This window comes from Saccopteryx leptura, chromosome 11 (assembly GCF_036850995.1).
Source record: "Saccopteryx leptura isolate mSacLep1 chromosome 11, mSacLep1_pri_phased_curated, whole genome shotgun sequence".
Taxonomy (NCBI): Eukaryota; Metazoa; Chordata; class Mammalia; order Chiroptera; family Emballonuridae; genus Saccopteryx; species Saccopteryx leptura.
The window spans coordinates 3,221,167-3,248,994 of record NC_089513.1 but is presented as its reverse complement, the minus strand read 5'-3'; the positions used below and the strand labels follow the sequence as shown (position 1 = coordinate 3,248,994).

The following is a 27,828-nucleotide window of genomic DNA, read 5'->3' as shown; positions in this document are numbered from 1 at the left end:
AAATACCACTGACCTAGACTGATAGAAAATGAGGAGCCATCCAGTGCCAGTGGTTTTAGAAATCCGATATGACTACACACCAGAAATAAAAATGACACCATCTTCCTGAGGCTCAGAGGGGCTGTCCATGGTCAGACACTGACTTCTTCCTCAGCGCCAGGGATATCTGACCCCAAATTCTATTTCTGACCCCATGTCACACAAGGAACTGAGCTGTATTGTTTACCTGAATATATCCCGAGGAGGTTGGAATCATTTATTCCATGCAGGTGCACGACTGTGTTTTTCTACAGTGTATATCTGTCCGAGTAACACTTCATAAAGCAATGTTCATGCAACATTTTGCTGGCATAATACCATAACAATATGGTATAAAGACCTTATTATGACTTATGAATTCTGTATAAATCACTGTTGTTTTTTTACAGAGACAGAGAGAGTCAGAGAGAGGGATAGATAGGGACAGACAGACAGGAACGGAGAGAGATGAGAAGCATCAATCATCAGTTTTTCATTGCGATACCTTAGTTGTTCATTGATTGCTTTCTCATATGTGCCTTGACCGTGGGCCTTCAGCAGACTGAGTAACCCCTTGCTTGAGCCAGCGACCTTGGTTCCAAGCTGGTGAGTTTTGCTCAAGCTGGCGACCTCGGGGTCTCGAACCTGGGTCCTCCGCATCCCAGTCTGTCACTCTATCCACTGTGCCACCGCCTGGTCAGGCTAAATCACTGTTTCTTGATGAGTTGGACTGTGACAAGTTGTCTGCATTGGAACAGAAGTTTTTGTTCATCCTCAGCTTCCATTAATATATCAGTTATATTTGCTTTTAATATATATTAAGATTTAAAGGAATAATTTAACTTCAGTTGATTTTCTGTTTGGTCTTTTTTCATGAGTGCTCTCTCCTTTTTGTAAGCCTGTTTTTGGTTTTATTGATAAAATCTATCTCACTTCTATTTGTTAACTAATTCATTCTCATGCTGTTATCTGAAATGTGAAGTAACAGGTTTTTCCAGTGCCATGCAAATGGGACAGGCCTCAGTTCTCAGAGCCCTGAAATATATGGCACTGTTATGGCACCTGGAGGACTTAGCCTAAAGTGCAGCAGTCTTTGTCATAGTCGACAGGCTGTTTGAAAGACTGTCTTACTTGGCCAAATGCAAAAGAGTTCATGGCCTGACCTGTGGAGGCACAGTGACTAAAGTGACCTGGAATGCTGAGGTTGCCGGTTAGAAACCCTGGGCTTGCCTGGTCAAGGCACATATGGGAGTTGATGCTCCCTGCTCCTCTCCCCCCCCCCCCAAATGTGAATAATTAAAAATAAACTATAAAAGAGCTCACCATCAGTCTTAGATGCAGACATTGTTGTGGTGTGCTTTCTTCTAGAGCTGCACGTACTTGGGGCTTCCATGCATCTGTGCTGTGTTCGTTTTGCCATGGACACGACTGACCTCAAAACCCACATTTCTCCCCTTAGAAAATGACACTCTGACGATTGTGAAAAACAGCACTGCAGGGTCTAGGGAAAGGGAAAGGAGAAGAAAGAACAAACAGTTTCTGTTCTTCCCTCAAAGCCAAGTTTCTCTGTCCCCTTCTCAGGCCCATGCACGTCCGACCCGTTTACGTGATGCAACTGTGTTTCTCCCTTCTCCGCAGCGGCCCCCGCCACGCTGGTCATTACCTGCTGCCTCTGTTAGTGACGTCTGCACTGACCCCCTCGACTCACATGAACCTCATCCAACAAATTTCCCAGCTATTTCATTTTATATTCACTGATGCTTTTCCAAACATCTTTAAAGCTTTTGTTAAGCCCAGCGTCAGCTGGTGCTTTTATGTTCTTGTGATTGCACTGGCACTGGCACTGGCACTGGCACTGGCACTGGCCGTGGAGTCGCTGGCTCCTCCTGGGCAGGCGTAGAGCTCTTCCGTGTCCTGACGAGTTTGTGACCAGTGAGGGTCAGTGCGGGACACAGGAGGTTCTGTGCATACTTTTCTTATGGAATATTGATGTAGAAATGATGAACTCTAGGAATTCATACAATTTGAAGGTTATTAGGGTTGTGTTGTGAATGTCCAAAGACTGGACATTAGTCAGGGTATTTGGGATGAAGGTCTAAAAGGGGTTTGAAATGCATTTTGTTGTTTTATCTCAAATTACTTATATCAGTAAGAGCAACAATGATTTAAAAGAAATTCTCTTTACATAGTTTTTAAACACTCACATCAGTCCTTTATTTTTAACTGCCATTTTAACCATTTTTACATAAATCCAGTGTTTTCCTACCTAACCTGAAGCGATAAAATTTTATTTAGTCCAGACTAGAGGATTGTGGCAATTTAATATGTCTTGTTTGCCAGGAGTTGACTTCTATGGTTAGTTAAAATTGTTTCAACTTTCCAAGGCCTCCAGCTCTGTTCTGCACTTGAAAGGGGCAGTTTGAACAGGACAGGGCAGCCAGGACTGGAATGGGTCTCAGATGCAGTATAATTCCTTCCACCTGGTCTCCTCATGTTGGCGTTCCCAGCCCCACAGGAAACGTGAACGTCAGGGGTAGACCAGCGTCTAGGGCCCTGGGGAGGAGCTCAGCAGACCTTTGTTCCCCAGCAGTGCTCTTTCACCCACAAAGGGCAGGGTGCTTTGGGGTCATGGTGGGGGTATGACCTGTCCTCTGAGCCAGGACTGGCAGACGGGGCCTGTAGGCCTGACCCAGCCCACTGCCCGTTTTTGTGAATAAAGTTTTATGGCCACGCTCTTTTATGGACTGTTGGTGCTACAAAGGCAGACTTGAGTGGCTGCTCCAAAGACCTGCCGGCCCATTGGTTAGAAAGTTCTCCCTGTTTTTCCCACAGAGCCTTTCCGGAACCCTGGTCCAGGAGCTGTCCTGCTGGGAGTCCTGGACACAGCACAGGCAGGGGGGTAGGTGGGGGCACCGAGCCACACTGAGGAGGATGGTTGGGGCGGGCAGAGTGTGTGGTCTCTCTGACAATGAAAACTTTCATGGGTATGAGATTTTGGGATCTTGAGAAAGAATTCAGAGTTTGGTGGTGTTGCCCTTGTAATCCTTGAATGTTCAGCTTTGGAATGAGTCATTTTCTTGGTTCTTAGTTGACTAAGTCATCACTCTAGGATTCCTGTTCTGCTTAAGGCTCCTCCAAGAAGTAACTTTGACACAGAGCTTTTCAGCCTTTGGTTTGAATTGAGAGGGCCCCAAAATATATTTCACAGCAATTAAAATCTGAGGGATAGCTTAAGAGGATTTTAAATGACGGGCTTTGGCATGCGTGAGGTTAAATTTTTGTTCCAACTAGTTAACAAGGATATAGCCTGTTAATTGGGCTAATTATCACCTGGTCAGGGCAGGCCTGCACTAAAGGCTCCCCTGTTTGCCTGTGAGGGCCCTGGGGGTTCCAGCTTTCATCTCCATGCCACACTGGAGCCTGAGAGCTGCATTCAGTAAATGAAACCTTTCCAGCCTTAAGTCTTTGTGGCTTCTTGGTATAAATCATGCTCAGGTTTTATTTGTAATCAGAAACAGGCCTCTCTCAGAGTCAAGCCTAATTTGAATAATCTGGATATTAGTGTTACCATGGAATACTTTGGGTTTCAGGATATAACTTTATTCATTGACTTCAAGTTTTTTGTGGACTTTGTACACATGCACACAAATATTTGGAAGAAAAGGGCTAAAGGGACCCTGAGTGTGTTCATAATTATTATTTAGCTATCGGTGAATCTTTTCAATTTAGACAAAACCATGAGAAATTTTTATTTTCCATGAAGTTCAAAGTGGCACATTTTATTTAAATGTGTATGTAGCACTTTGAAATCTCATAGAAATGAGACCAACAGGATTACTGTGATGATGCTGGGGGTATTTAATGTGGATTTAGTGCTTTTTTCACACGTATAAGTAGTTTACCTCCAAAAGCAGTATTTGTACATTTTTAGTTAGCGGTTTGTAGGCCAGAGATAACGTGAGCACACCACAGCTCTGGTGCTAACAGATGCTGCATTTGTTACCGTCGCCCAAGTTCTCGAATTGCTGCATCCTACTTTGTTATCCTCTGGGCACCTTTTCAGCATCAGATGCTCATGTGACTTAGTGGAGCATTGTGGTTGCCTTTCAGTGGTTGTCTCTAAATGCCTATGTGGTTCTTTGTTTAAGAAAGTGCTTGTTCCCGATTTGTCTTTGCAGCTCCATAGACATTCATATGGTGACCCTCCTGGGCCAAGACCCCATCTTCTATTTTCACTTCATCTCTCGGAGTGGTATCATATAATTATTAAGTTATAATAATTTAAAAAACAGGCTGTTATTCCAAAGAAGTTGGGCATTGGTAGTGTTTGAGTGACTTAGAGTTGCTGGAACACATTTGTTCAAGTGCATGGGGCTGTGTTGTGAGGAATCCTAGGAACCTTGTATGCTTTAGCAGTTCTGTAGTCTGTGTTTGTTCATAAAGACCAGCAACACCTGTCAGTTAAGTTTCTGCAACATCAGTTTAGTTTTACAGTAATAATTTTGTATCAGTCAACGCCTTTGTTTCACAGCTTTGAAAGCTAATAGCTGCATTATTCTTTAATATTTTAAGAAAAAGTAGTTGACTCTCTTATTAAAAATACAGTTGTGCCATGCCACATCTGGCTCACTGCTATGTTTTTGTTTGTTTTTTGCTGATGTGACTTTGTATGACATTAATTTGACAAGACTGGTCCAAGGTGTCATGTAGAGAGTATGTAAAATATTGTTTGAGAGTTCAATTAAAATGTTCATTTTTAATTTGGAAAATCCCTTCCTTTATTTATTTACTTATATTCACTTTTGGATTCCTTCTTTTAACAAACAACAAAATTGTACAACTACACTTAACACTCTACTCTGTGTGCACGCTTGTACCCCTCTTCTCAAAAGGAAGCAGTGTCCCCAAATCACGATGCCATGACCGTCTTTGCCTGTGGACTTCATACGTTTATGTTTACTGTCGTTACTTTTATTGAAACATTTTATGTCAGTGATACAGTTTTGTATATACTTTGTGTTAATGCAGTTATTATGTTTCTGAAATGGTGTAACCTGTACCTGATGAACGTAGCCCTAGTCGATTCATTTTACATGATGTTCTACTTTATGTTTAAGCCCATTATTTGTTTACTCCCTCTGATGGGCATTTAAGATGGCTTACGTTCTGAAGGGGACAGTGTTTTTTCCGTGCCTGTACTTGTGCCAGAGTGTCTGTACTGTGTATCCCTGGACTGACTGGACTCTCTGGGAGAGAGGAGTAGGACATTTATAACTTTGAAAAACATTGTTAAAGCCATTATAGTCCAAATTATCCTAAATTGGAGAGATTATAAAAGAACATGAAAATATACTAGTGATACATCTTAAGTATATTTTAAATATTATAAAGTAATAAAATGTCAGAATACCAAAATTTTTCTATCTTCATATAGAAGTGGGATAAGGGCAGATTTTTTTATGTTACTGATAAATGGAATGAATAATCCAACTAATAGGATTTTTAAATGTGGAACCTTTAAAGTATAATTTGAGAAGGCAAGTATAGCTCTTCTGTTAGGACACTTAGCTTCTATAGTAATATGTAAAGATAAAGTTAAGGATGCAACTCAAAATACAAGTTATATATTTTAACATAACTTGTCTGCCCTTTAGATAGTCAAAAACAAACAGTTGCTGTCACAGTTTCTTTTTCATTTGTTTTATTATATTTTTATATAAAATTTATTGGGGTGACACTGATTAACAAAATGATACAGGTTTCAAGGGCACAATTCTACAACACATCAACACGTCATCTGCACACTGTATTGTGTGTTCAACACCCCAAGTCAAGTCTCCACCCATCAGCACTATCCCCCTATCTACCCCCCAGGAATCATCACCACACTGTTGTCTGTGTCCATGAGGAGTTGTTGTTTTCTGCTCAGTCTCACAGTTTCTCTAAGGCATAGGTATCTACTAAGGTAGATACTTCCTCAGTTTAACTTTGTGCGTAATGCCTAGGGACACCCCTGTGAGAATTTCTGGTTTTGTCATATACCTAACAGTGAGGATATTTAGTATTCTCTCTACAATTTTAAGCCTAGAGATGTAGATTTTCATCCCGACTCTGTGAGAGCAAATCATCATGTCCTGAGAGATTTCAAAGAGGGTTCCCCCCTGGCTTTCACCAGGAGAACAGAGGCCCAGGGCCCTGCCAGGTATGTGGGCTCTGGTGACAAAATGGCGTCTGTTATGGTAAATAAGGAAACGCTATGAGTACAGCAGGAGTACAGAAACAGGCTGAGGGTTTCACTAGGAAGCTTTGCACACTTACCAAGCATGCGGTGGGCCGACTCCACGGATGAAGCCGTCGGTCCACGTCCACAGGAGCTGAGCTGTGCTTGAGGACAGGCTTGGGGAGCGTTGGTCCTTCAGAGGGTCCTTGGGATTCGGAGCCTACCCCATAGCACTCAGACTTACACTAGCCTGTGACCTCCGCCTGCCAAGGGCTTCATTCCAGCAAGTTCTAGCATGAGAGACATCTCAGCCCCAGGAGCCAGGTGGTGATGGTCCTGCTCAGTGGGACCTGCGGGAGTGGTTATGGGTTACCTTCCCCACGCAGTGCCATTTTCTCAGAGCTTTCCACTTGCTGCTGTGCTGGCCCTGATGTTGTGTTGTGTTGAGAAGTCTGGTATTTTGATTTCTTTTGCTTGTGATATTTTCCCCTTTTGATGGAACCTTTTATGATCACAGTGTCCGGTAGAAACATCTTGTGGGGCGTGAGGAAGGACAGGGTGACAAACTGCCCATCTTTATCACAGGTGTTGCAGCCCTGGTCAGAGGTTTTAACCTTCTGTTCCTCATTATTGGCCAGTTAGATGGCGTACGGGCGGCAAAGGCCCCAGCCCAGCCCCTGGCCATGGGGATGCCATTTGCTTAGCTCACAGGCCTCCGCTCTGGTCAGCCCCAGCATTTGTTTTCCCTTTAATTTGAGTTATAAATGTCTAAAAATTAAAAAATTAATTTAAAGGGTTCATCACACAAAGAAAGGACCTTACACAAATATGGGAAATATGGTTATTACCACCTGGGGACTGGAGTCTCAGTGGGAGATGCACAGCTCTGTTGTCTTCTGTGGGTTTGACATCGTCAGACTTCATAAAATGACAGGAAGGAGGAAGTCCAAGGGGTGTGGGCGGGAAGAGCCCCAGGCAGCCCGAGGGGCCGCTGCTGTTATCATCGGGTGTCCGTGTGACTCTGAGTCTGAGACGAGGAGGAGCACGGGCACGGTACAGCTCATGCCGCCATTTACAGAGCCGCTGTGCGTCATGCACCTGGTGGGCCGGCGGGGCCGAGGGGAACCAGGCGCCGGCATTCTGCTGGGTGCTGGGTGGTCTCCCTGAAGGGTCTGGCCCTCTGCTCACTCAGGCTCCCTGGCTTCCTAGCTATCCCCCTGCATCATCCCTGCAGCCCCTTCCATCTCTCCAGCCTCTGATTGCTGCTGCTTCTGTGTTTGATGGCATTTTACTACTGCTACTAAAACCTCCACCACAACCTCCTCCTCCCCTCCTCCTCCTCCTCCTCCTCCTCCTCTTCCTCCTCCTCTTCCTCCTCTTCCAACACCCCTCCTCCTCCTCCTCCCCCCTTCTCCTCCCCCCCTCCTCCTTCTCCCCCCTCCTCCTCTTCCTTCTTCTCTTCCTCTTCTTTCTCCCCCTCTTCCTCCTTCTCTTCCTCCTCCTCACCCTCCTTCTCCTCTTCCTCTTCTTCCACCTCCTCTTCCTCTTCCTCTTTCTCTTCCTCTTACTCCTCCTCCTCCCCTCCCCTCCTCATCCCCCTCCTCCTCCTCTTCCTCTTCCTCCTCTTCCTCTTCTCCTTCTTTTTATTCTTCCCTCTCCCCCTCCACCTCCCCCCGCCCTTCCTCTACTTCTTCTTCTTTGCGTAGAAATTATTTTTGTGAATAATTTTTCACTTTTTTACGCAGCTCATGGTTTTCTTGAGAGCCAAGTCCAACCCTTATTACTCTTTATCTCTACGGTGCAGAGAGCATTTCTGGTAGAGCAGGTGAGCAGGTCTTTGCAAAGTCCTCCCTAGAGCACACACTGATGCCCCTGCTCCTTGGGTCCACGGGGCCCAGCAGCACGGCCCGTTAGCTTGGGCTTTGTCCTGGGGACGCGTCCCGAAGTCCCCGAGACCGCCTCTCCCTCAGGTGGGCATCATCCTTGCCGACCTGCTGTGTGAAGGCAGCCAGGCTGCAATATTTGAGACAGAATTTGTGGCATCCCCGGAAATATCCCATTTATGAAGGTATGAATCTTTATAAGGACTCTTTACATTGGTTGCCAGTCCATGAACCTCTCCTCATAAAGCACCCTGGGAAACACGTGAGGTTTTCTGAAAGTTGAGCCGTAGCCTCGGTTCTGTTATCTGGCTTTTGTCATCTCATGACAGGCACTAAGCTCCGCTTTAACATTTTTATTACGTATGAATAATTGAGTACATATATTGAGGTTTCCTAGATGTAATTTTGTTAAATGTACATCACAGTAGATTTAAAAATGAGGGATTTATTTTGTCATTCATAAAGTTGTAATACAGTCTGGAGAAACTATTTGTTAAAAGATAGCATCTACTTAACCTCTTTATTTATTTCTTGTAGGAGAAGGTTAGATCCACAATAAATACATGAAGAAATAAGTAGATAGGGGAATTTATCTTGGAAATAAGATCCCTGTCATGGTTTTGAAATGTTAAATGCATGAAGGCCCGTCAAAGAGATATACGGACGTGATATTTTTTTACAGTGCATTTCAAAGTATTTTGTTATATTTGTCATTCTCTAGTGCCAGTAAGCAATGATCAAACGATATAGTAATTTCAAAGTCAGTCTGAGTTAATGGGTGTAAATATAGTGTCTCACATTATATAGATCTATTAATTGGCAATTTTAATATTAATGAGACATAAGATGTTTTATATGACATTTCTGAAATATTTAGCTATTTTTACTGCTGTTTGCATTTAAGATCTAATGTTATAAAAATATAAATACATATAGCAAATGAAGAGGAATTTTTATACGAGGTAATTTCATAATTCCATTCATAAGAGTTTGTGAAACTGGTCAGTTTGTTAATGTAACCCACATTGGCTCCAGAGAAAGTTAATTATTTGGAGCTTGGGATTCTTTTTCTACCCGTATGATATGAAGGAAATTTGTAAAATCCTAGTTACAGCTTTTCTGCAAAGACTACAGCCTTTTTACACTTCCATGTTTATATCATAACTTAAAACACAGATCTTGTCATTCTATTTTTAATTGCATGAACTTGCTAAAAGTGTAGACCAGTTCACAAGGGTCAAATGAAGCTCCTGTAGTTTTCCTTTTGTAGTTTAGTGCTTATCAACTTATTAAAATGTTTAATTTTGAATATTAGGTTTTAATTTGCTTTTATTTGACTGTTCATTATCCTGAATTAATTAGCTGGACACTATTTTACTAGGTACAGGGATGACTTCAAACTAAATTCTGTTAGAAATAAAAAGTAAATTTTAGCAGTGACTCCATGATGCAAGTGAGCAGGGACAGAGGATGAACCCAGGGATGATGACAGGTTTCTGTTTGTGGCTCCCAGGGCCTTGATCATTGAAGGCATCTTTACCTGTGAACTGTGGGGCTATGTGAGCCGTGTTTGGTTATCTTCAGGATAGTTTTTTTTCATACGGGCAATAGTTGAGGTTTGTTTTATTAAGAGTGCTCATTTTATTTTTACCCTTTTCAGAGCCCATGTTCTAGGTAGCCGAGTGGTGACGCAGAAGGACCCGGTGCTGGAGAGAAGCATAGGGCCCCCTCCCCAGGAGTGGTGTGCTGAGGGATGGTGGGGTCCCCTCCCCTGGGGGAGTGTGTGCTGGGGCCTGGGGTCCCCTCCCCTGGGGGGCTGAGTGCTGGGGGCTGGCGGGGCGCAGGCCCTGAGGTCTGGAGTGGCCAGCCTCCAGCAGCGGCCGCCTGCGCCCACGGAGAGCAGGGTTGTCGGAGCCGTTTAGTATGGATGGCTTTTCATTTAGCCTCTGCTCTGACAGCGTGCGCCCTGGCTAAGTGGCGCTGGCCTGCACAGGTGAAATCTATTCTCACATTTGCCTCAGGGGTGACTGGACTGTAACAGAATTTTTCAAACCCTTTGGGCCCAACCGCAAAGCAGAGAATAAATGGCTGAAGTGCCAGGGCTCGACAGCAAAATCAATGCCTGGTTATACAGACATGACAGACCAGGCCGCAGCCTCCCTGCGCCCAGGCACCTGCCACGGCGTGGGGCGTGCGCACGCAGCTGCGGGGAGGCTGCGGGGCCCGGGGGGCCGCAGGGCCCGGGGGGCGTGCTCATACCCTCTCCCTCTCCCTCCTGCAGGAGGTTCACGTGCCACCTCTGTGACCGGAGCTTCACCGAGAAGTGGGCGCTGAACAACCACATGAAGCTGCACACAGGAGAGAAGCCATTCAAGTGCACGTGGCCCACGTGCCACTACTCCTTCCTCACGGCCTCCGCCATGAAGGACCACTACCGGACCCACACAGGTGCACTCCCCCGCGGGGCGGGCACGGGCCCTGGCTCGGCACTGGTCGATGGGAATGACTTCCTGGTGGCACGGTTTAAGGTTGTGGTAATTACACGGCAGAAGGGGCGGCATCGTTTCCCTGGGCGTCGATGAGAGGGGATCTTTAGGTGACATTTTAACACGTGTGCGTGCGGCTGCAGAGGTGCACGAGGGCCTCCGCAGGAGTCTGTGTAGGCGTGACCTCGGTGAAGGTCGTTTGGGGAGAACTCGTTTTGTAGTTTGTTTCTGAGAGAAACTCAGCACCATCATTTGTTTTTAACTATGAAATATTTAATGTTCCATTTAAAATTTTTTTAATGCAATGTTTCTTTTAAGAGGAGAATGCTATCACAATCAAGAGTTTTTGATCATTAATACCGAGAGAGACTTGTCTGAAGTTAGCCATCACAAGTTTTTAGATTATATCTTTAACAAAGTCACTATACATTTTTAGATCATTGTACATTTAATAAGTACAAATTCATACACGTTCTGCGTGAAGACATTGAGCGCCCATCGGTGCTGGGCAGGGCACTGGGGCTCACAGTCTACCTGCGCGAGCTTGTGCCCCTGAGCTCGGCCCTGTGCACGCGTGTGCGTGGTGTGTTTGCAGCATCAGGGGGTGGTGGCCCCCAATCTTCTCCAGGTCTGGGGGCCGAGGGCTGTTTGCTATGTCCCTGCTCCTCTTCTTTGCACCTCTCAGAAAGTGTTTTGTTTCAAGGAAAAAAATAAATTTTAATCAGCATTCCCAAATGTTCTTCTGATTGCCAAGAATCCTATATTATTGTTAGAAATGATAGGTTAAAAGTTCTTCTGGAGCAGTGGTGGAAGCCCAGGCCTCCCTGGCTTCTCTGACAAGGGCGTTGACGATTTAAGGTCCCCCGCCTGCCCTGAGAGAGCACTTCTATCGAACAGCAGATGAAAAGCCAGTGCAGATGTAATTTATTGTCGGCGTTTCCTTCTAAAGAATAATTGTGGAGACTTGGCTGGATCAATAATATGGATTTTTGTTGTTAGGTCTTGTAGTCTGCACCATAATGAGAAAGAGGGGACAGTGGCTGTTTTCTAATAGAAAATAAAGGATTGGCTTCCGTGTCTTTCTGCATTTGAATGCAAAATGGCACACCTGAAACTAATTCAAGTTGTTCAGCAAAGCCGCCTATTACACCTCTGCTACATGTAAATATGGCATATTAACTGGACCCCCTTTACATGGAGTGAAATAGTACATTTAGTTTTTTCTCTAAATTCTTTTTTGAGAAATACTCTTTTACCCACACTCCAATGCTAGCCCCTCCTCCCCGTGTCCCCTCAAAAAAAAAAAAGTAAGTGAAAATTGAATGTAGAATGACAAACACAAGCTACCGAGGTAAATCTCATATATGAGACATTGCAGACCAGCATCCTAAATAAAATCCTGCACATCAAAACTCAAGGTCACTGATGTCTCTAGGACCAAGTCACATGAGAAAATAGTGTGGTCTCCGTGCCAATGCACTATATACACGCAGCGTGTGCACCTGTTATGAACACACATCGTGAGGCTCTTCTGTGTCTGGGGGTGTTTAAACTACACCCAGAAAGGTGTGGGTCACTAAGTTCACCAGGGAGAGACGTGGACCCTGCTCCTTGGGACCTGGACCCGACAAGGACTCGCCTTCCTTATCCGACATGTGGCTGGCTGGATGGCCCAGCCCCAGGCTCGCCCCTGCCGCCCACCGCCAAGTGCATGTTTGTGCACGTGGGAACTGGTACACGTGCATTCTATAGCCACAAGCGGTGCAGGCCCACAAGACGGCGGTGAGGATTAAGTCGGGAAGCGCAGTGCTGCCTCCGTGTAGAATAGCATGTTAATATTAACGAGCAAATTATCTTTGGGGATTTAAAAAAAAAAAGCCTACATTCAGTGTTATTTAATTGATCATACAGCTAGTTAGAAAGATTTATATTTTGAATTGATTAAATAATTAAATGAGTGATTATAATTAAACTTTATTCTTCACAGCCCATCTCCTCTGTTCCTTTCCTCTATCTTGAAATAAGTTATTTCGAGGAATAAACTTAACCCAGAGATGGGAAAGCAAGGAGAGCAAAAGTATTTAAATTCAGCTTTATTTTATTAGTGACACTAAACGTTTTAACATACCGTTGTGAAAGAAGATTAAACATCACTTGGTTAAGGTGCTCTGTATTCGTACATGTTTGTGTGAGTTAGAGAAGCTAGTCACGCTCCTCAGTAGAGGGAAAAGCGTTCTGCTTCCTGAAGTTGTTCTCCCTTCCTGTAGCTACTTATTGTTTCTGAGCTCAGAAAGGCAGCGCTGTTTCCCAGACACCTCGAGCAGAGTCTCTGTTGGGATGGATGCACCACGACATCTTAGAACAAAGCAGGCCGGCTTGGACAAAACCCTGGAAGACATGTTGCGTTAAAACACCTAAATGAGCAAAGTAGATAAGGATAAATACAAATTATTTATTTCATATTTGGAAAACTTGTATAATTGCACTGACTCTCCAAGGTTGGCATATCTGTTCTCACTGGCCCTGGCAGCCAGCACTGACCGCCTACACGAGCCACAGTAGAAAGAGAGATCACATTTATAACGCTGAGGGTGAAGCTTTAAAAGCGAGCACTTACACACTTTTAGCAATCCCGCCTCGCCTCTGCCAAGCCCGTCTCCAGTTGCTGCGGGGTCCAGTCCGGGGCTGGGACGGGGGAGTTTGTGCCATTTCTGCCGCAGACCCTCAGCTTTCATTTTGTGCCGTGGATGTCTGAGAAACAAACAGAGGAACTACTCTTGAAGCGGAGTAGTGGAGGTTTTATTGTTACCCAGCATCTCCACTGTGTTCAGGGAAACCATTTAGTTCACATTATGAAGTAGGAAGTTATTAAAGAAGACCCTGATAGAATCAGGTAAAACCAATTCAATATTCTTCAGTTGTTAGGAAATTCAATATACTTTATTTAAGCAGACTCATATATACTGTGTATTAACTATTCCGAGTAATCTTGACTCAGCTCAGAAAGGCCAGATGTATGGGAATTGTACAAAATCAGGATATGCATAAAAACTGTTCAAGTGCGTGAAGCAGCCCCATCTGGAAGACATCTACCAGAAATGAAGTTGTACAAAACCATCCCATTGATAATAAAGCTAATTTTTATGGGTCTGACAAGTATGTAATTATGTTCAGTGGTGCTTTTCAGATTTTATCACAGTCAATAAACCGCAGTGGTAATTTCATTCCCATTTGACATATTTACATGGAAACATTTGATTGGAGGAATTAGTAACCCTGACGGCCTTGATAGATACGTTTTAATGATCTGTGACCTCCGCAGTCCCTCATCTGTTTGTTGTTGCAACAGGCGAGAAGTCGTTCCTGTGTGACCTCTGTGGGTTCGCGGGCGGGACGCGGCACGCCCTCACCAAGCACCGTCGGCAGCACACAGGTCAGTGGGCACGGCGACAGCGACTTCACCGTGGGGGAGGCGGTTGCCCGCGTGGCCCCGGGCCTGCTCGCTGGCTTTCCGCTTCTTGTGAGAGCCGTGCGCCAGGGTCCTGCGGAAATTTGGTCTGAGAATGCAGGATTTAAGTTCATCTGCTCTCATATTGTTAAAAGCGAGGCCTCCTCCTGCATGTCCTGTGGACAATGTGTCCTCTGGACATTCGTGGTCAATCAGAGGGCGAGAGTCCAGCCGCCAAGGCACGGTGCGGTGGGCTGTGCCTCGGTCCTGTGGGTAGAACTGGGGTCTGGTCCCCTTGAGCTCTCCTTCTCGGGTGGTCTGCCCCTCCCCCCCACACGCACACCCTCCGCGGCATGCTCACACACTGCAGCCCCCTTCCCGTCTCGCTTCACCCACCTGACCACCTGACCCTCTCACCAGCAGTTGCGCTTTGAGGTCATCACTTTCTCAGTTTTTTTTGCTGTTAAGCGTGGGTCACAATGAAGAGGGCTCCTGAATAGATATGGACATTGAAGGGGTTTTGTTTTTCACAATGTGCATTCTTGGCGATTTAACAAAATACAATGACGCCTTCATTAGAACACTTCGGGTTGAAAATGTTTACATGTTGAAGAAAATTGTTTACCTACTTGGTATACTGTAATACGTCCTATAAGTAATTATTTTAATAATTCTAAATTATATGTGTCTGGGGTAGTCCCTTCTAATTATCAATAGAACCACTTAAATTTTTTTTTCATTGATTTGAGAGAGAGAGAGAAAAAAGGAAGCATCAACTTGCTTTTCCACTTAGTTCCATTTAGTTGTGTGCTCATTGGTTGCTTCTCGTATGTGCCCTGACCGGAGGTCACACTCATGACCTTGTGCTCTGGGATGACGCCCTGTCTGCTGAGCCACCAGCCAGGGCCAGAACCACTTTTTACACTCAGAAGTCATCTAGTTTAGACTATAAGTCATGTGGTAACACAATTTGCAACTAAACGTTGGACTTTTTTTTTTTTTTTACAGAGACAGAGAGTCAGAGAGAGAGATAGATAGGGATAGATAGGAATGGAGAGAGATGAGAAGCATCAATCATCAGTTTTTCATTGCGACACCTTAGTTGTTCATTGATTGCTTTCTCATATGTGCCTTGACCATGGGCCTTCAGCAGACTAAGTAACCCCTTGCTCGAGCCAGCGACCTTGGGTCCAAGCTGGTGAGCTTTTGCTCAAACTAGATGAGCCCACGCTCAAGCTGGTGACCTCGGGGTTTCGAACCTGGGTCCTTCTGCATTTCGGTTCAATGCTCTATCCACTGCGCCACCGCCTGGTCAGACTGGACTTTTCTTAAGGTACCACAAGAGTAGCTGAGTGTGGCAGTTACTCAGAGGTGGCATGAAGTTAAAATACATGAATGATGTTGTTTGTGGTACATTTTGATTTTTGATATGTGATACTTAGGAGTTAGCTACAGGTAGCTTTGATGCCCATTATGGTATTGATAAGGTTATGGAAAATTAATGCTAGTCTTTTCTTTTAGATCTTGAGTTCATATGCTTCAGATTTCCCCATGGGGTAAGAGTCATTACTGAACCAGAGAGAAATTTCCAGTGTTAAATAAACATGAAGTTGAAAACACCAACATAATTTTACAGTCTTAAAAGTTTATGTTAAGTGTTACAGTAGCCACCTGCAGTCATGCATGTTTGATCGTTCAGCTTAGAGACTCGGGGTGATGGAAGAGGCCAGTGGACGGACGCCGTTCTTGGCAGCCATCTGGGAGAGGTTGGAAGTACGTGTGTGGCACAGTGGGCTTGTATGGGGTTTTTATTCTTACTGCTTCCACCTTATCCATGCCCGATTGTTACCATTCCAGTGTCCCTGTTGTCACCGGGCCACACCCTGAGTGGCCCTGGAGACCAGTAGAACCTCCTGTGTGCCCCCTTAGCCAGCACGGGCTCTCCCTGTCCCATGCAGCAGGGACAGTGGTGCTGTGGTCACAGGCGTTCACAGGTGATGGATCAGGAAGCCAGCACCAAAGCAGGCACAACTGTCTACTTATGTTAGTGCAGAGGCCCCTTGTCACTCTGCTGTTCCCTTCATACCCTACTGGACAGCGTCGCACAGACATGGGCGTCTGTCTCTCTGGCATTTCTCTGCCACTGTGGTGCAAAGCAACCATGATTCTTCAGTACCAAAGTCATGTCTTAAGACTGTTTGCTTCCATCAAACAGCTTAGTACAACCCAGGCCAGGCCCTCAGCTTTTATGCTGGATTTATAAAATTCAAGCCACATGCACCTCCTGTTCCGAGGCCAGAATTTGAAACCTGTGCAGTGCATTTGAAACCTGACTTCCTTGCTGCGTTCCTCTGGGCACGCTTCCCTTCCCGCAGACTCCCACGCCCAGTGCACTCGGCTTGGAAAGGAGAGACATCAGGCGTTCCACAGGGCGTCAGTATTCCCTCTCGTGGGATAGACTGTATGGGGGGGCTGACCTGAAACACTTTCCATTGCAAGAGGACCTGTCGGACCCATGGTTCCAGGGCACGGGAGCAATCCTCGTGGGTGGTTGGGAAGTGGCGGGCACACTTGACACCCACATGCTGTGCTGTCCCCAGGCTGTCTGGTGGCTCTTCCATCTCCCCTTGACTCTTGTCAGAGGAACTGAAGGTGGAGAATTTTCTTCTATGGTTATTTTGGCCAAGATTATTGCTGGTGAAGAAAAGCATGCAGACCGTCATGCAGTAGAAAGGAAAAACAGGAAAGGAAATGTCACTTGTGTTCTGCTTTTAGAATAGGAATGTACAGGTAGCCCTGTTGTTCAGGGGTAGTGAATACCTTACACATCTGCTCGCTCTTCTGGCTTCAGAATGACAGGATTCAGAAGGACTGGTCCGAGTGCACCAAATACGGTCCATCAGTCCATCAGAGATTTTCCCTTAACAAGTGTGTACACCTCTTCATATGGTACCTGTCTCATTTCAAGCATTAACAAGTATCAGTGAAGTCAAATTCTTATTTAAAGTTTGTAAGATTTGCTTTCAGATTTTACTATCTAGAAGTTGAGTTTATATTGAAACTAACAAACAAGAAAGTAGTATTTCTATTTCTGAAGTGTATTTCCTGAAGAATTGATCATTGTTGGCTTAAAAAAGTACCAATTCATGTTCAAACAGTAGTGTTGAACATGCCAGGCCTGACCTGTGCTGGTGCAGTGGATAAAGCCTCAACCTGGAACACTGAGGTCGCCAGTTCAAAACCCTGGGTTTGCCCGGTCAAGGCACATATGGGAGATGATGCTTCCTGCTCCTCCCTCTTCTGTCTCTCTCTCTCTCTCCTCTTGAAAATGGATAAAATAAAATGTAAAAAAATTAAAATAAAAAAAATTAAAAAGAACATGCCACAAAATTAATGAGTTACAAAAGAACTATTGTGTCCAGACTTGAATAAACTGTAGTTTGTATAAACCAACAAGATGTTCTCTCCCCACTCTGAGCTTGTTGTGGAGACATGCTTGAGTCTTCCTTCATTCAGTGGTCAGAATCTAGTATTTTATGTAGGACATTTTGGTGCATTCTATTTTTTCTCCATCAGCCTGTGTATAATTCAGAATTTTTCAGTGTTACACAGTTTATACTATTGTCAATTTAAATATGTAATAATTTACAGTTTACTGCAGTGATTTTCAAGTGGTGTGCCATAAGAATTTTTAAAACACGCAATACCTGACTAGTCGGGGGCACTGACCTCTTTTCCCTCAGATTGTCAAATAAGAAAATGGTGACTGCCAATGTGATAATGGCCATCCAGTGTGAATTAATAAGAAATATACGGATCTTTTTTTGTCAGGTTGGTAAAAATATATTTCTTTAGTGTGCCACAAAATTTCAATGATTATGTGTGCCAAGAGATGAAAAAGGTGGAAAATCACTGGTTTATTGCAGTATTATGCTAGCTTACTCTGAATTTAAGATTAATAGGATTACAGAGAATATAAATTATGTTATTCTTTAAAAGTGTTGTTTTAAAATTTAGCCTGTACGACATATGAATTAAACTACATTTATCATGTTTTTAAAGTGCTTATGTTAAACCTTCAAGAAAATTAACTTTGAAGAACTTGGATCCTTTCACTTATACCCCTGACTCAGACAGTGACTCCATAATGTCACCCTCTTCTCCCTCATTTCCTATGCAACAAATGGGTAACGATGCCAACCAGGCCACTGAGTAAACAGGTTCTCAGTGAGTCATGATGCCAAGACCATTTCAAAACTCAGGTTGACTGAAATAAGGGAACATCAGAATATATTTGTGAATTTGCTTAATTAAAACAAATCTTTCAATTGTTTGACCACTTAGAGTATTTAAAAGTAGAAGATTTGTACTACCTAGCTTGAAGTCTTATCATATAGCTACAATAGTTATGACAGTGTTATACTGGCAAACAGATGGCTCAGTGGAACAGAATAGGTTATGCATGCATTTGTCAGTTGTTTTCAACCAGTGTCCAATATATAGAAGCAAACCTAACACTGGATGTACTAAACCCCAAAACCACTACATTCAGCATCAAAATGCCGCCCAGGGAAAGTAAAGAAGACCTTGATGGAGTAACATACCATATTCATGGATAGACTCACATGTTTTTAAGATTTTATTTCTTCTCACATTAATCATTTTAGATCTTATCAGGCTTTTTTTTTTTTTTAAGAAACTGAGAAGCAGATTTTAAAATTCATATGGAAATACAATGTTCTGAATAATAAGTTTGAGAAAGATGAATAAACTTGAGGACTTCTGCTGCCTGACATCAGGACTTATTATAAAATTACAGTAATCAAGTCATGCTGGTGTTAGCATCAAGGTGGACCAATACTCAGAGGAATGGGATAGAGAGCACAGAGCAGGCCCACAGCTACCTGGCCAGTTGATTTCTTTAGGAATTATTAAATTCAATGGGGTGACATTGGCTAATAGGATCATACAGATGTCAGGTGCAGATCTCTGTTTTACATGATCTGTATGTTGCGTTATGCGCCCGTCACCCACGGTCAAAGGCAGCTTATTCTTGGAATCGACAGGGTGGGAGCAGTTGGCCCTCCATATGCAGTAAGAATGAACTCTGATCCAGGTGTCATACCATGTATAAAAATTAACTCAAAACGACTGCAGTCTTAAGAATAAAACTTAAAACTATATAAATCTGAGAAGAAACTTTAGGAGAAAAATCTTTGTGACCATAGAAGATCTAAGATTTCTTAGATACCACATCAAAGGGCTGATTTATACATGAAAAATATATAACTTGAAAAGCTATCCACCGATAAATAAAACTTCATAAATGAATAACTTCTCTTCCAAAGACACTGTGAAGAGAAGGAAAGACAAAACCACATACATGGGAAAAGTTTAAGTCATGAGTCTTATGAGGATTTGTATTTATAATATAGAAAGAGCTCTCAAAACATGATTATAAGAAAACAAATAAGCAATTTAAAATGGGTTGAAAGATCTGAGCAGGCACTTCAGCAAAGACGATCGAAGTATGGCGAGCTCACACGTGGGAGGTCCAGCACCCTCGGAGGGACAGAGTCGAGGCACTGAGCATGCAGCCGGTTCCGGGTGATGTGGAGCAGAGGCAGCTCCCAGGCACACTTACTAGGGGTGCAGAGTGATCAAACCGCTTTGGGACACAGTTTGGTAATTTTTCATAAAAGTAACGTACCCTCTGTATGACCTGGTCATCTCTCTCTTCGCTCCTTACTGAAGAAAGAAGGCAACATCAGCCTAAGCAAAGACCTGCTCCTAAAGAGTCATGACAGCTCCAGTTGTAGTCATCCCACATGGGCTCCGATGTCCCTTGGTGCATGAGCAGATGAACAGACCAGGGATCATTCCCGTCATGGATGCTCAGCAATGAAAGTACAGGAAATATTTACACCAGGAGCAGCATGAGCGGGTCACAAACCGTTGCAGAGAGAAAGAGGCCAGAGAGCCTGCACTGCATGTCTTCATTATATCGGTTCATGGGAAACACTACGTGACCCATAGTGGCAGAAGGCAGATGAGTGTGTGCTCAGAGTGGGGTGGGCCCCAGAGAGAAGAGGCTACAAAGGAGACCGCGGGGTGATGGTGTGCCCGTGATCTTGACGGTGGCGGTGGTTTCCTCCTGCCTCTGGTAGGTTGGTATCCAGATGGGTGTGTCACTTTGTGTTTCTGTTTCCAGGTGAACTGCTCTTGGACACCAGTGGGCCCTTAAAATACCTTTCATCGAAGTTGATGAACGGTTTGTTGCTTAGAAGGGATGAGGAAGTTCTCAGATCTGTTTGTTTCTATGACTTAGGATGTTCCAGTGTCACATTTGAAGAGATTGAACTATTTAGCCTGATACTGTAATATAGACTGTATGGTATTGTCTCTTCAATAAGAGCAAAACCTGCCGTCATCATGAACCTGAGTTTTTATAAGTCAGTTCAGTACTGTTGAGTTCTCCATAGCAATTTAAGTGACTTGACCATCCATGAGGAAGCTGAGAAGAGAGAATCACGTTGACTGTGGGTGGCCACTCGATTGGAATGTTGTAAATGGTATTTGTTTTATGGAAAAATGGCTAAAAGAGTAAAAAAAAATCCGAGATTTTTATTGTGCTTTGTAAGTGATCTTTCTTTTTTTTTTTTCCTACGAGAATAAATCAAGTATTTCCTGGTAGGCTCTGCTAAAGGATATCTTGATGTCAAATTGACTACCTGTACGAAACTGGTAATGATCTTAGCTGAGCTCTAGGTATGTCTCCACTGCAAGTGAGGCATGGGTGGGACCCTTGGTGTGCTACAGTTGTCCGTGGGCGGGCAGTCCTGTCCCCGTCAGGGTACAGTGAGCAGGTCATTGAGCACCCTGCTGAGTACTGGGCAGAGGCTTTGTGCTCTGTAAGCTTGACAGTGACCCTGCATGTTTGGTGGTATGATCCGCCCAGTCCTGCTCGAGTTAACAGGTATCAAATGAATAATGGCAGCACCGGGATTGGGCTTGAAGTGCATCTGGTTTCTCGTAGCTGCTCCCCTGAGCTGCAGTGACATAGAAGATGCCATCAGATGGGATGTGTATGCACCCAGATAAATGTTCCTGCCATTGTTGGCCAGGCCGTGTACACAGGGCTAGAGAATGTGGGGCAGATTTCTAAACGTTCCCGTTTTTAAAACCATTGATATAGAATTGGTGTAGAATAATTTTCATCTAAGACATTTTATCCTTCATTTTCTACATGTCTGTCTGCTTATACAACTATCACAAAACCAACGGCAATAAGAAGCACCAAGTAGAATTGTTGAGCATCTAATAGTATCCTCAAAGGATACATTCGAAGTCCCCCCGTGGATGTTTGAAACCATGGAAAGTCCCAAACACTACATATGCTATGTACCTACGGTGAAGCTTAATTATAAATTCAGTGCGGTAAGGGATTAGCAGTAACAGAATAGAGCAATCGTAACATTATGCTCTATTGAAAGTTAAGTGAGTGTGGTCTCTCAGGTCTCTGATGGCCCTGTGCTCACCCTTCTTGTGACGCTCTGAGATGACAGTGCAGACGTGATGGGTGGAGTGAGGGATGGCCGGCACTGTGATGTTGGGTTAGGCCTCTGGTGACCTGACCTCACGTCAGGAAGAGGGTCATCTGCTCCGGGAGCCCTGGATCATTCAGCCTTGGCGATGTCCTTGGATGGATGTCGGAAGCAAAAGAGATGGATGGTTGGGGAAATACAGTATTTTTGAATCACAGTTGACCAAGGGCACCTGGAACCTGAAAGTGAAACTGCACACAGGAGACGACTCTGTAAAGTCATCTGTCAAACGCACAGAACTTCCAGGAAGTTTCTGTGGAGAAGAGTTGGAGGGAGGAGCTGGGGAAGTGTTCTAGGGTCCATCGCTGTAGCATGTAATGTGAGACATATGCCATTGTTACTTTCCTTGTAGCCACATACACAAAGGAAAAAGTAACGGGAAATTACCTTTTACATAGTTAATTTAGCTAAATATGTACATCGGAATGATCCTTTCAGGGAGATACAGTTAGACACTGTTACCAGTACACTGTCCTTTGTTCGAGGACTGGAAACCGGTGTGTGCCTGCCTTCCTGCATCTCCACTCAGAGGCCATGTTTCCATTGCAAATCCATGAGTTGTGTTTACATTTGATAAAATCGACTTCAAAATATAGATTCACATTCCCAAGCTTTCCAAACAGATGTCAACATTCTTTCAATAGGTGATACCATTATCAGTTCTTTTTTATAAATAAATTTTTATTAATTTTAATGGGGTGACATCAATAAATCAGGGTACATATATTCAAAGAAAACATGTCCAGGTTAACTTGTCATTCAATTATGTTGCATACCCATCACCCAAAGTCAGATTGTCCTCCGTCACCTTCTATCTAGTTTTCTTTGTGCCCCTCCCCCTCTCCCTCCTTTCCTCTCCCCATCCCCCGTAACCACCACACTCTTGTCCATGTCTCTTAGTCTTGTTTTTATGTCCCACCAAGGTATGGAATCCTGCAGTTCTTGTTTTGTTCTGATTTACTTATTTCACTCCGTATAATGTTATCAAGATCCCACTATTTTGTTGTAAATGATCCGATGTCATCATTTCTTATGGCTGAATAGTATACCATGGTGTATATGTGCCCCATCTTCTTTATTCAGTCTTCTATTTTTTTTTTTTTTACAGTGATTAAAGCCTTTAAGCAAACTCTTGGCCAATACAGCGAGAATCCATAAAAGAGTAGTGTCCTTAACATGTTCACCAAGTCCAAGTTGGCACCATCACCATGCCAAATGCCTGAAAAATGCAACCCAACCACAGTTCAGTCTGTTAGGAGCTGTCCCAAGGAGCAGGAGTCCAGGAAAAGTCCACATCCAGGAAAAGTCCACATGGCACTGGAATTGTTGTCACAATTCTATACTTTGCAGCTCACATCCAAGTCCCAATGACCGCTGCTTCTAGCTGGTAATGATTCAGGTAGACTGGAAAAGCCATCTGCAGAATGTGTGGAGATGGAGCTTCTGTTCTCCGCTGCCTGGAGAGATGAGACCAGGTTGCTTTTCCCTGGAGCTCTGCGACTGTGGCTTGGTAAAGAGAACCTTGGGGTACACTAAGCTGGGTGGCAAAGGTAGATTCATAATAGAAGTTGGCAAAGGGGAAAAGAGAGCTCTAAATTAGGAGTAGGTCCCAGCCTGAAATATGAGTGGGGCATTGAAGTAGGAGGAATAAAGGAAACACTATATATTAAACAAAGCAGCAGAAAATAGGACTATCAACACCCACAAACAGAGATCTTCGAGGGAAGAATAAAAAACCTGACTATTCAGGCAAGACATAGTTAAGTGGTCCTTGTGCAAATGAGATCAGTTTACCTTCTTCTTGGAAGAAATACCCTAGGCTCATCCACAGTGTCGTAGATGGGGCTGATAGCCCTGGGCACCTTCAGCCTTCAGTGGCAAACCCCAGCATTCTGGGCAAGGTTAGATCATAGGTGGCTGGAGCAGGGCTGAAAGAGACTGAACCCTCCCTCAGAGGAGCGAGGGGTAAGCCTACCTTCCAGTGTCCCTGTTTCCTCCCAGCAGAGGCATGTAAGCCTGGCAGGCTTTAGCTCAATGACCTTCCTTTCCACTATTGAAGCAGGACCCAGATGGCATCCTATGAGACCCCTTTGGGGCGTTGGAGCCTTTAAGGGTGTATCCTAAAAGCTGGTAGTTCACCTGATCTCTATTGAGCTTTTTCTGCCTCTTGGTATCTTAAAAGCCATGCTCAGAAGATCTCGCTGAGATCTTCTGATCTGCCTATATAAACCTTTTCCGTATATCTGGAGCTATTTGGAAAAAGACAAAACAGTGTTATTAGCTGAATCAAATAAAAGAAGGTAGAAGTTTGCAGGAGAAAAAGATTTGGCATCTCCTGTTCATCAGTATTCAAAAGAAATTTAAAAACTTTTAAGTAAAAAGCATGATATGGTAGACCCGTAGGTGTTCCAGGATATGACTCCCCCCTTTTAAATTTTTTAAAATTGACCTTAAAATATTTGCTGGGTACACTTTAATAATACCTTGACTTTAAAGATTGTAAGAAATACCCATAATTTGAAAGGTTTGACAAAATACAGTAAATGCTTTTGTTCCATATGCAGGAGCATTGTCAGTTTAACCAGTTTAGGAAATCCAATAATAGAACAATGCATACAGACAATGAGCTATAACATGCTTAGCAGCCTCTCCTGTTCTGACAGAGGTTACTATAAATCTAGAATATGTATCCACTGTAACATGGACATAGGACTGTTTGCCAAATGAAGGTATATGAGTAACATCCATTTGCCAAAGTTGACCTGGTAGGGGTCCTTGAGGGTTAACTCCAAATGAAGGGACAGATTGTAGTATAGGACCCCCTGGACAGGATTTCCCAATCTGCCGTGCTGCTTCCCGAGAAAGTTGAAACTGTTTACACGGGGTTGCAGCGTTCTGGTGATGAATAGTATGAGACTGAATTGCTTGATCTGTCATGGTTGCTCCAAATAATTTTCTTTTGGGTAGCTTGATCAACAAGGGTATTCCCTTGTGCTAAAGCTCCAGGGAGCATGGAGTGAGCTCGAGTATGTCCTATAAAACATGGAGCTCTATGTTGACATACAAGTCTTTGAAGAAGGAGGAACTGCTGAAATAGTTCATCAGCATTTGTCCCTAAGACAGCAGTCTTTTTTTTTCTTTCTTTTTTTTTTTTTTTCTGAAGCTGGAAACGGGGAGAGACAGTCAGACAGACTCCTGCATGCGCCCGACCGGGACCCACCCGGCACGCCCACCAGGGGGCGATGCTCTGCCCACCAGGGGGCGATGCTCTGCCCCTCCGGGGTGTCGCTCTGTTGCGACCAGAGCCACTCTAGCGCCTGGGACAGAGGCCAAGGAGCCATCCCTAGCACCCGGGCCATCTTTGCTCCAATGGAGCCTCGCTGCGGGAGGGGAAGAGAGAGACAGAGAGGAAGGAGAGGGTGAGGGGTGGAGAAGCAGATGGGCGCTTCTCCTGTGTGCCCTGGCCGGGAATCGAACCCGGGACTTCTGCACGCCGGGCCGACGCTCTACCACTGAGCCAACCGGCCAGGGCCAAGACAGCAGTCTTTATAGTGGAAACACCATAAGTAAATATTTGCTGTATATATATTAAAGGGGGAATATGGCAAATGCTGGAAAGCCATGATAATGGCATATAATTCTAGTCTTTGAGCTGATTTTAAGTTGACAGTTTCAGTATAAAGTTGTCCATTGACTTGCAAGAGCGATTTGCCATTTAGTGGAAGTTTCCCAGAGCCATTGTTGTTGATCCTCTGAAAAAAGGAACAACAATAATTTTGAGGCTCAAAACCTATAAGCTGTAAGGGTCGCCTATGCTCCTTGATAATCCAGGAGGCAACAAGATCAAAATATGGAAGTGTATTCCATGGGCTATTAACAGGTTCAGTGTGCCCAAGCTGTAGCTGCTCTTGTACCCATTGAGCAGCTGCCTGCCCTAAGTTTCTCCTGAGAAAGGGGCCATTGGTCTACCCATACAGGATTATCTGATTTCCAAGTAATTGGGTCTGCACAATGCATTATTGAGGTAGCAGGAGCTACCAAGGCCCCTATGCTAAATTTTGATATCCTAATCCACACCTTCTGGTATTGGGTGCCACATCTATGGGGGTGAGAATTCCTCGCTGTTCTTTTCCTAGTTCCTTAGTGGGCAAAAATCCCCAATCAAGCATCTGAGTACTGACTAAACCATTAGGACTGACAAGAAACACTCCCATATTTTTCAAAACATCGCTACCCCACAAATTCACTGGCCATCCAGGGAGCACATAAGGCTTAAAAAATCCAGAATGACCTTCTTAATCTTCCCAATGTAGAAAACTAGAACTTTGTTGAGGGGATTTACTCTGCCCTATACCTTGTAATTCTGTGGCTGCTGCATGAGTGGGCCAGGAAGGAGGCCACTGTAGCTTAGCAATAACAGATACATCAGCTCCAGTATCTAAAAGTCCTTTAAATTTATGCCCATGTATTGTTAGTTCCATTTCAGGGCGTTCCTGACCTATTTTTTTTAGTCCAATTGGCAAAATCAGAGGAGCCAAATCACCAATTTTCTTGGGCCTCCTTTTGCAGGATGTGGCCTGAGAAGCAGAATTAGCATCTGTATACTGTTCTTCTAACTGCCTGAATTAGCTATGAGACACATTGTTCTTTTGGGTTTTTTTGATTAATTTTAATGGGGTGACATTGATAAAATTGTCTTCCATCACCTTCTAACTGGTTTTCTTTGTGCCTCTCCCTTCCCCCAACCCCCTCCCTCTGCTCCCCCCCACCCTGTAACCCCAACACTGTTGTCCATGTCTCTCTCATTTTTATATCCCACCTATGTATGGAATCATATAGTTATTAGATTTTTTTTTGATTTACTAATTTCACTCAGTATAATGTTATCAAGGTCCATCCATGTTGTTGTAAAAGATCTGATGTCATCATTTCTTATGGTTGAGTAGTATTCCATAGTATATATATACACCAAAGCTTTTTAATCCACTCATCCTCTGATGGACACTTGAGCTGTTTCCAGATCTTTGCTATTGTTAATAATACTGCCATAAACATGGGGGTGCATTTCTTCTTTTCAAACAGTGCTATGGTGTTCTTGGGGTATATTCCTAACAGTGGTATAGCTGGGTCAAATGGCAGTTCGATTTTTAATTTTTTGAGGAATCTCCATACTGTTTTCCGCAGTGGCTGCACCAGTCTGCATTCCCACCAGCAGTGCAGGAGGTTTCCCTTTTCTCTACATCCTCGCCAGCACTTATTCTGTGTTGTTTTGTTGATGAGTGCCATTCTGACTGGTGTGAGGTGATATCACATTGTGGTTTTAATTTGCATTTCTCTAATAATTAGTGATGTTGAGCATTTTTTCATATGCCTGTTGGCCATCTGTATGTCCTCTTTGGAGAAGTGTCTATTCATTTCTTTTGCCCATTTTTGGATTGGATTGTTTGTCTTCCTGGTATTAAGTTATACAAGTTCTTTATAAATTTTGGTTATTAACCCCTTATCAGACGCATTGTCAAATATATTCTCCCATTGTGTAGTTTGTCTTTTTATTCTGTTCTTCTTGTCTTTAGCTGTACAGAAGCTTTTTAGTTTGATAAAGTCCCATTTGTTTATCCTGTCTTTTATTTCACTTGCCTGTGGAGATAAATCAGCAAATATATCGCTGCGAGAGATGTCAGAGAGCTTACTGCCTATGTTTTCTTCTAAGATACTTATGGTTTCACGGCTTACATTTAAGTCTTTTATCCATTTTGAGTTTATTTTTGTAAATGGTGTAAGTTGGTGGTCTAGTTTCATTTTTTTGCAGGTAGCTTTCCAATTTTCGCAACACCATTTGTTGAAGAGGCTGTCTTTACTCCAATGTATGCTCTTACCTCCTTTGTCAAATATCAGTTGTCCATAGAGCTGTGGGTTTATTTCTGGGTTCTCTGTTCTGTTCCATTGATCTATGTGCCTGTTCTTATGCCAGTACCAGGCTGTTTTGAGTTCAATGGCCTTGTAATATAACTTGATATCAGGAAGTGTGATACCTCCTGCTTTATTCTTCCTTTTCAAGATTGCTGAGGCTATTCGTGTTCTCTTTTGGTTCCATATAAATTTTTGGAATATTTGTTCTATATCTTTGAAGTAAGTCATTGGTATTTTAATCGGTATTGCATTGAATTTA

At 43.7% G+C, this 27,828-nt stretch overlaps 1 protein-coding gene across 2 annotated transcripts in view; it reads left to right on the top strand.

The window, feature by feature from the left end:
- The window catches only part of ZNF407 (zinc finger protein 407), a 427,510-nt gene that overhangs the window by 239,592 nt on the left and 160,090 nt on the right, over positions 1–27,828 (top strand). For both annotated transcript variants that reach the window (XM_066352233.1, XM_066352234.1), the window contains exons 5-6: positions 10,403–10,569; positions 13,957–14,040. In XM_066352233.1, the coding sequence (XP_066208330.1) occupies positions 10,403–10,569; positions 13,957–14,040 (251 nt within the window). The remainder of the gene's footprint in view (positions 1–10,402; positions 10,570–13,956; positions 14,041–27,828) is intronic.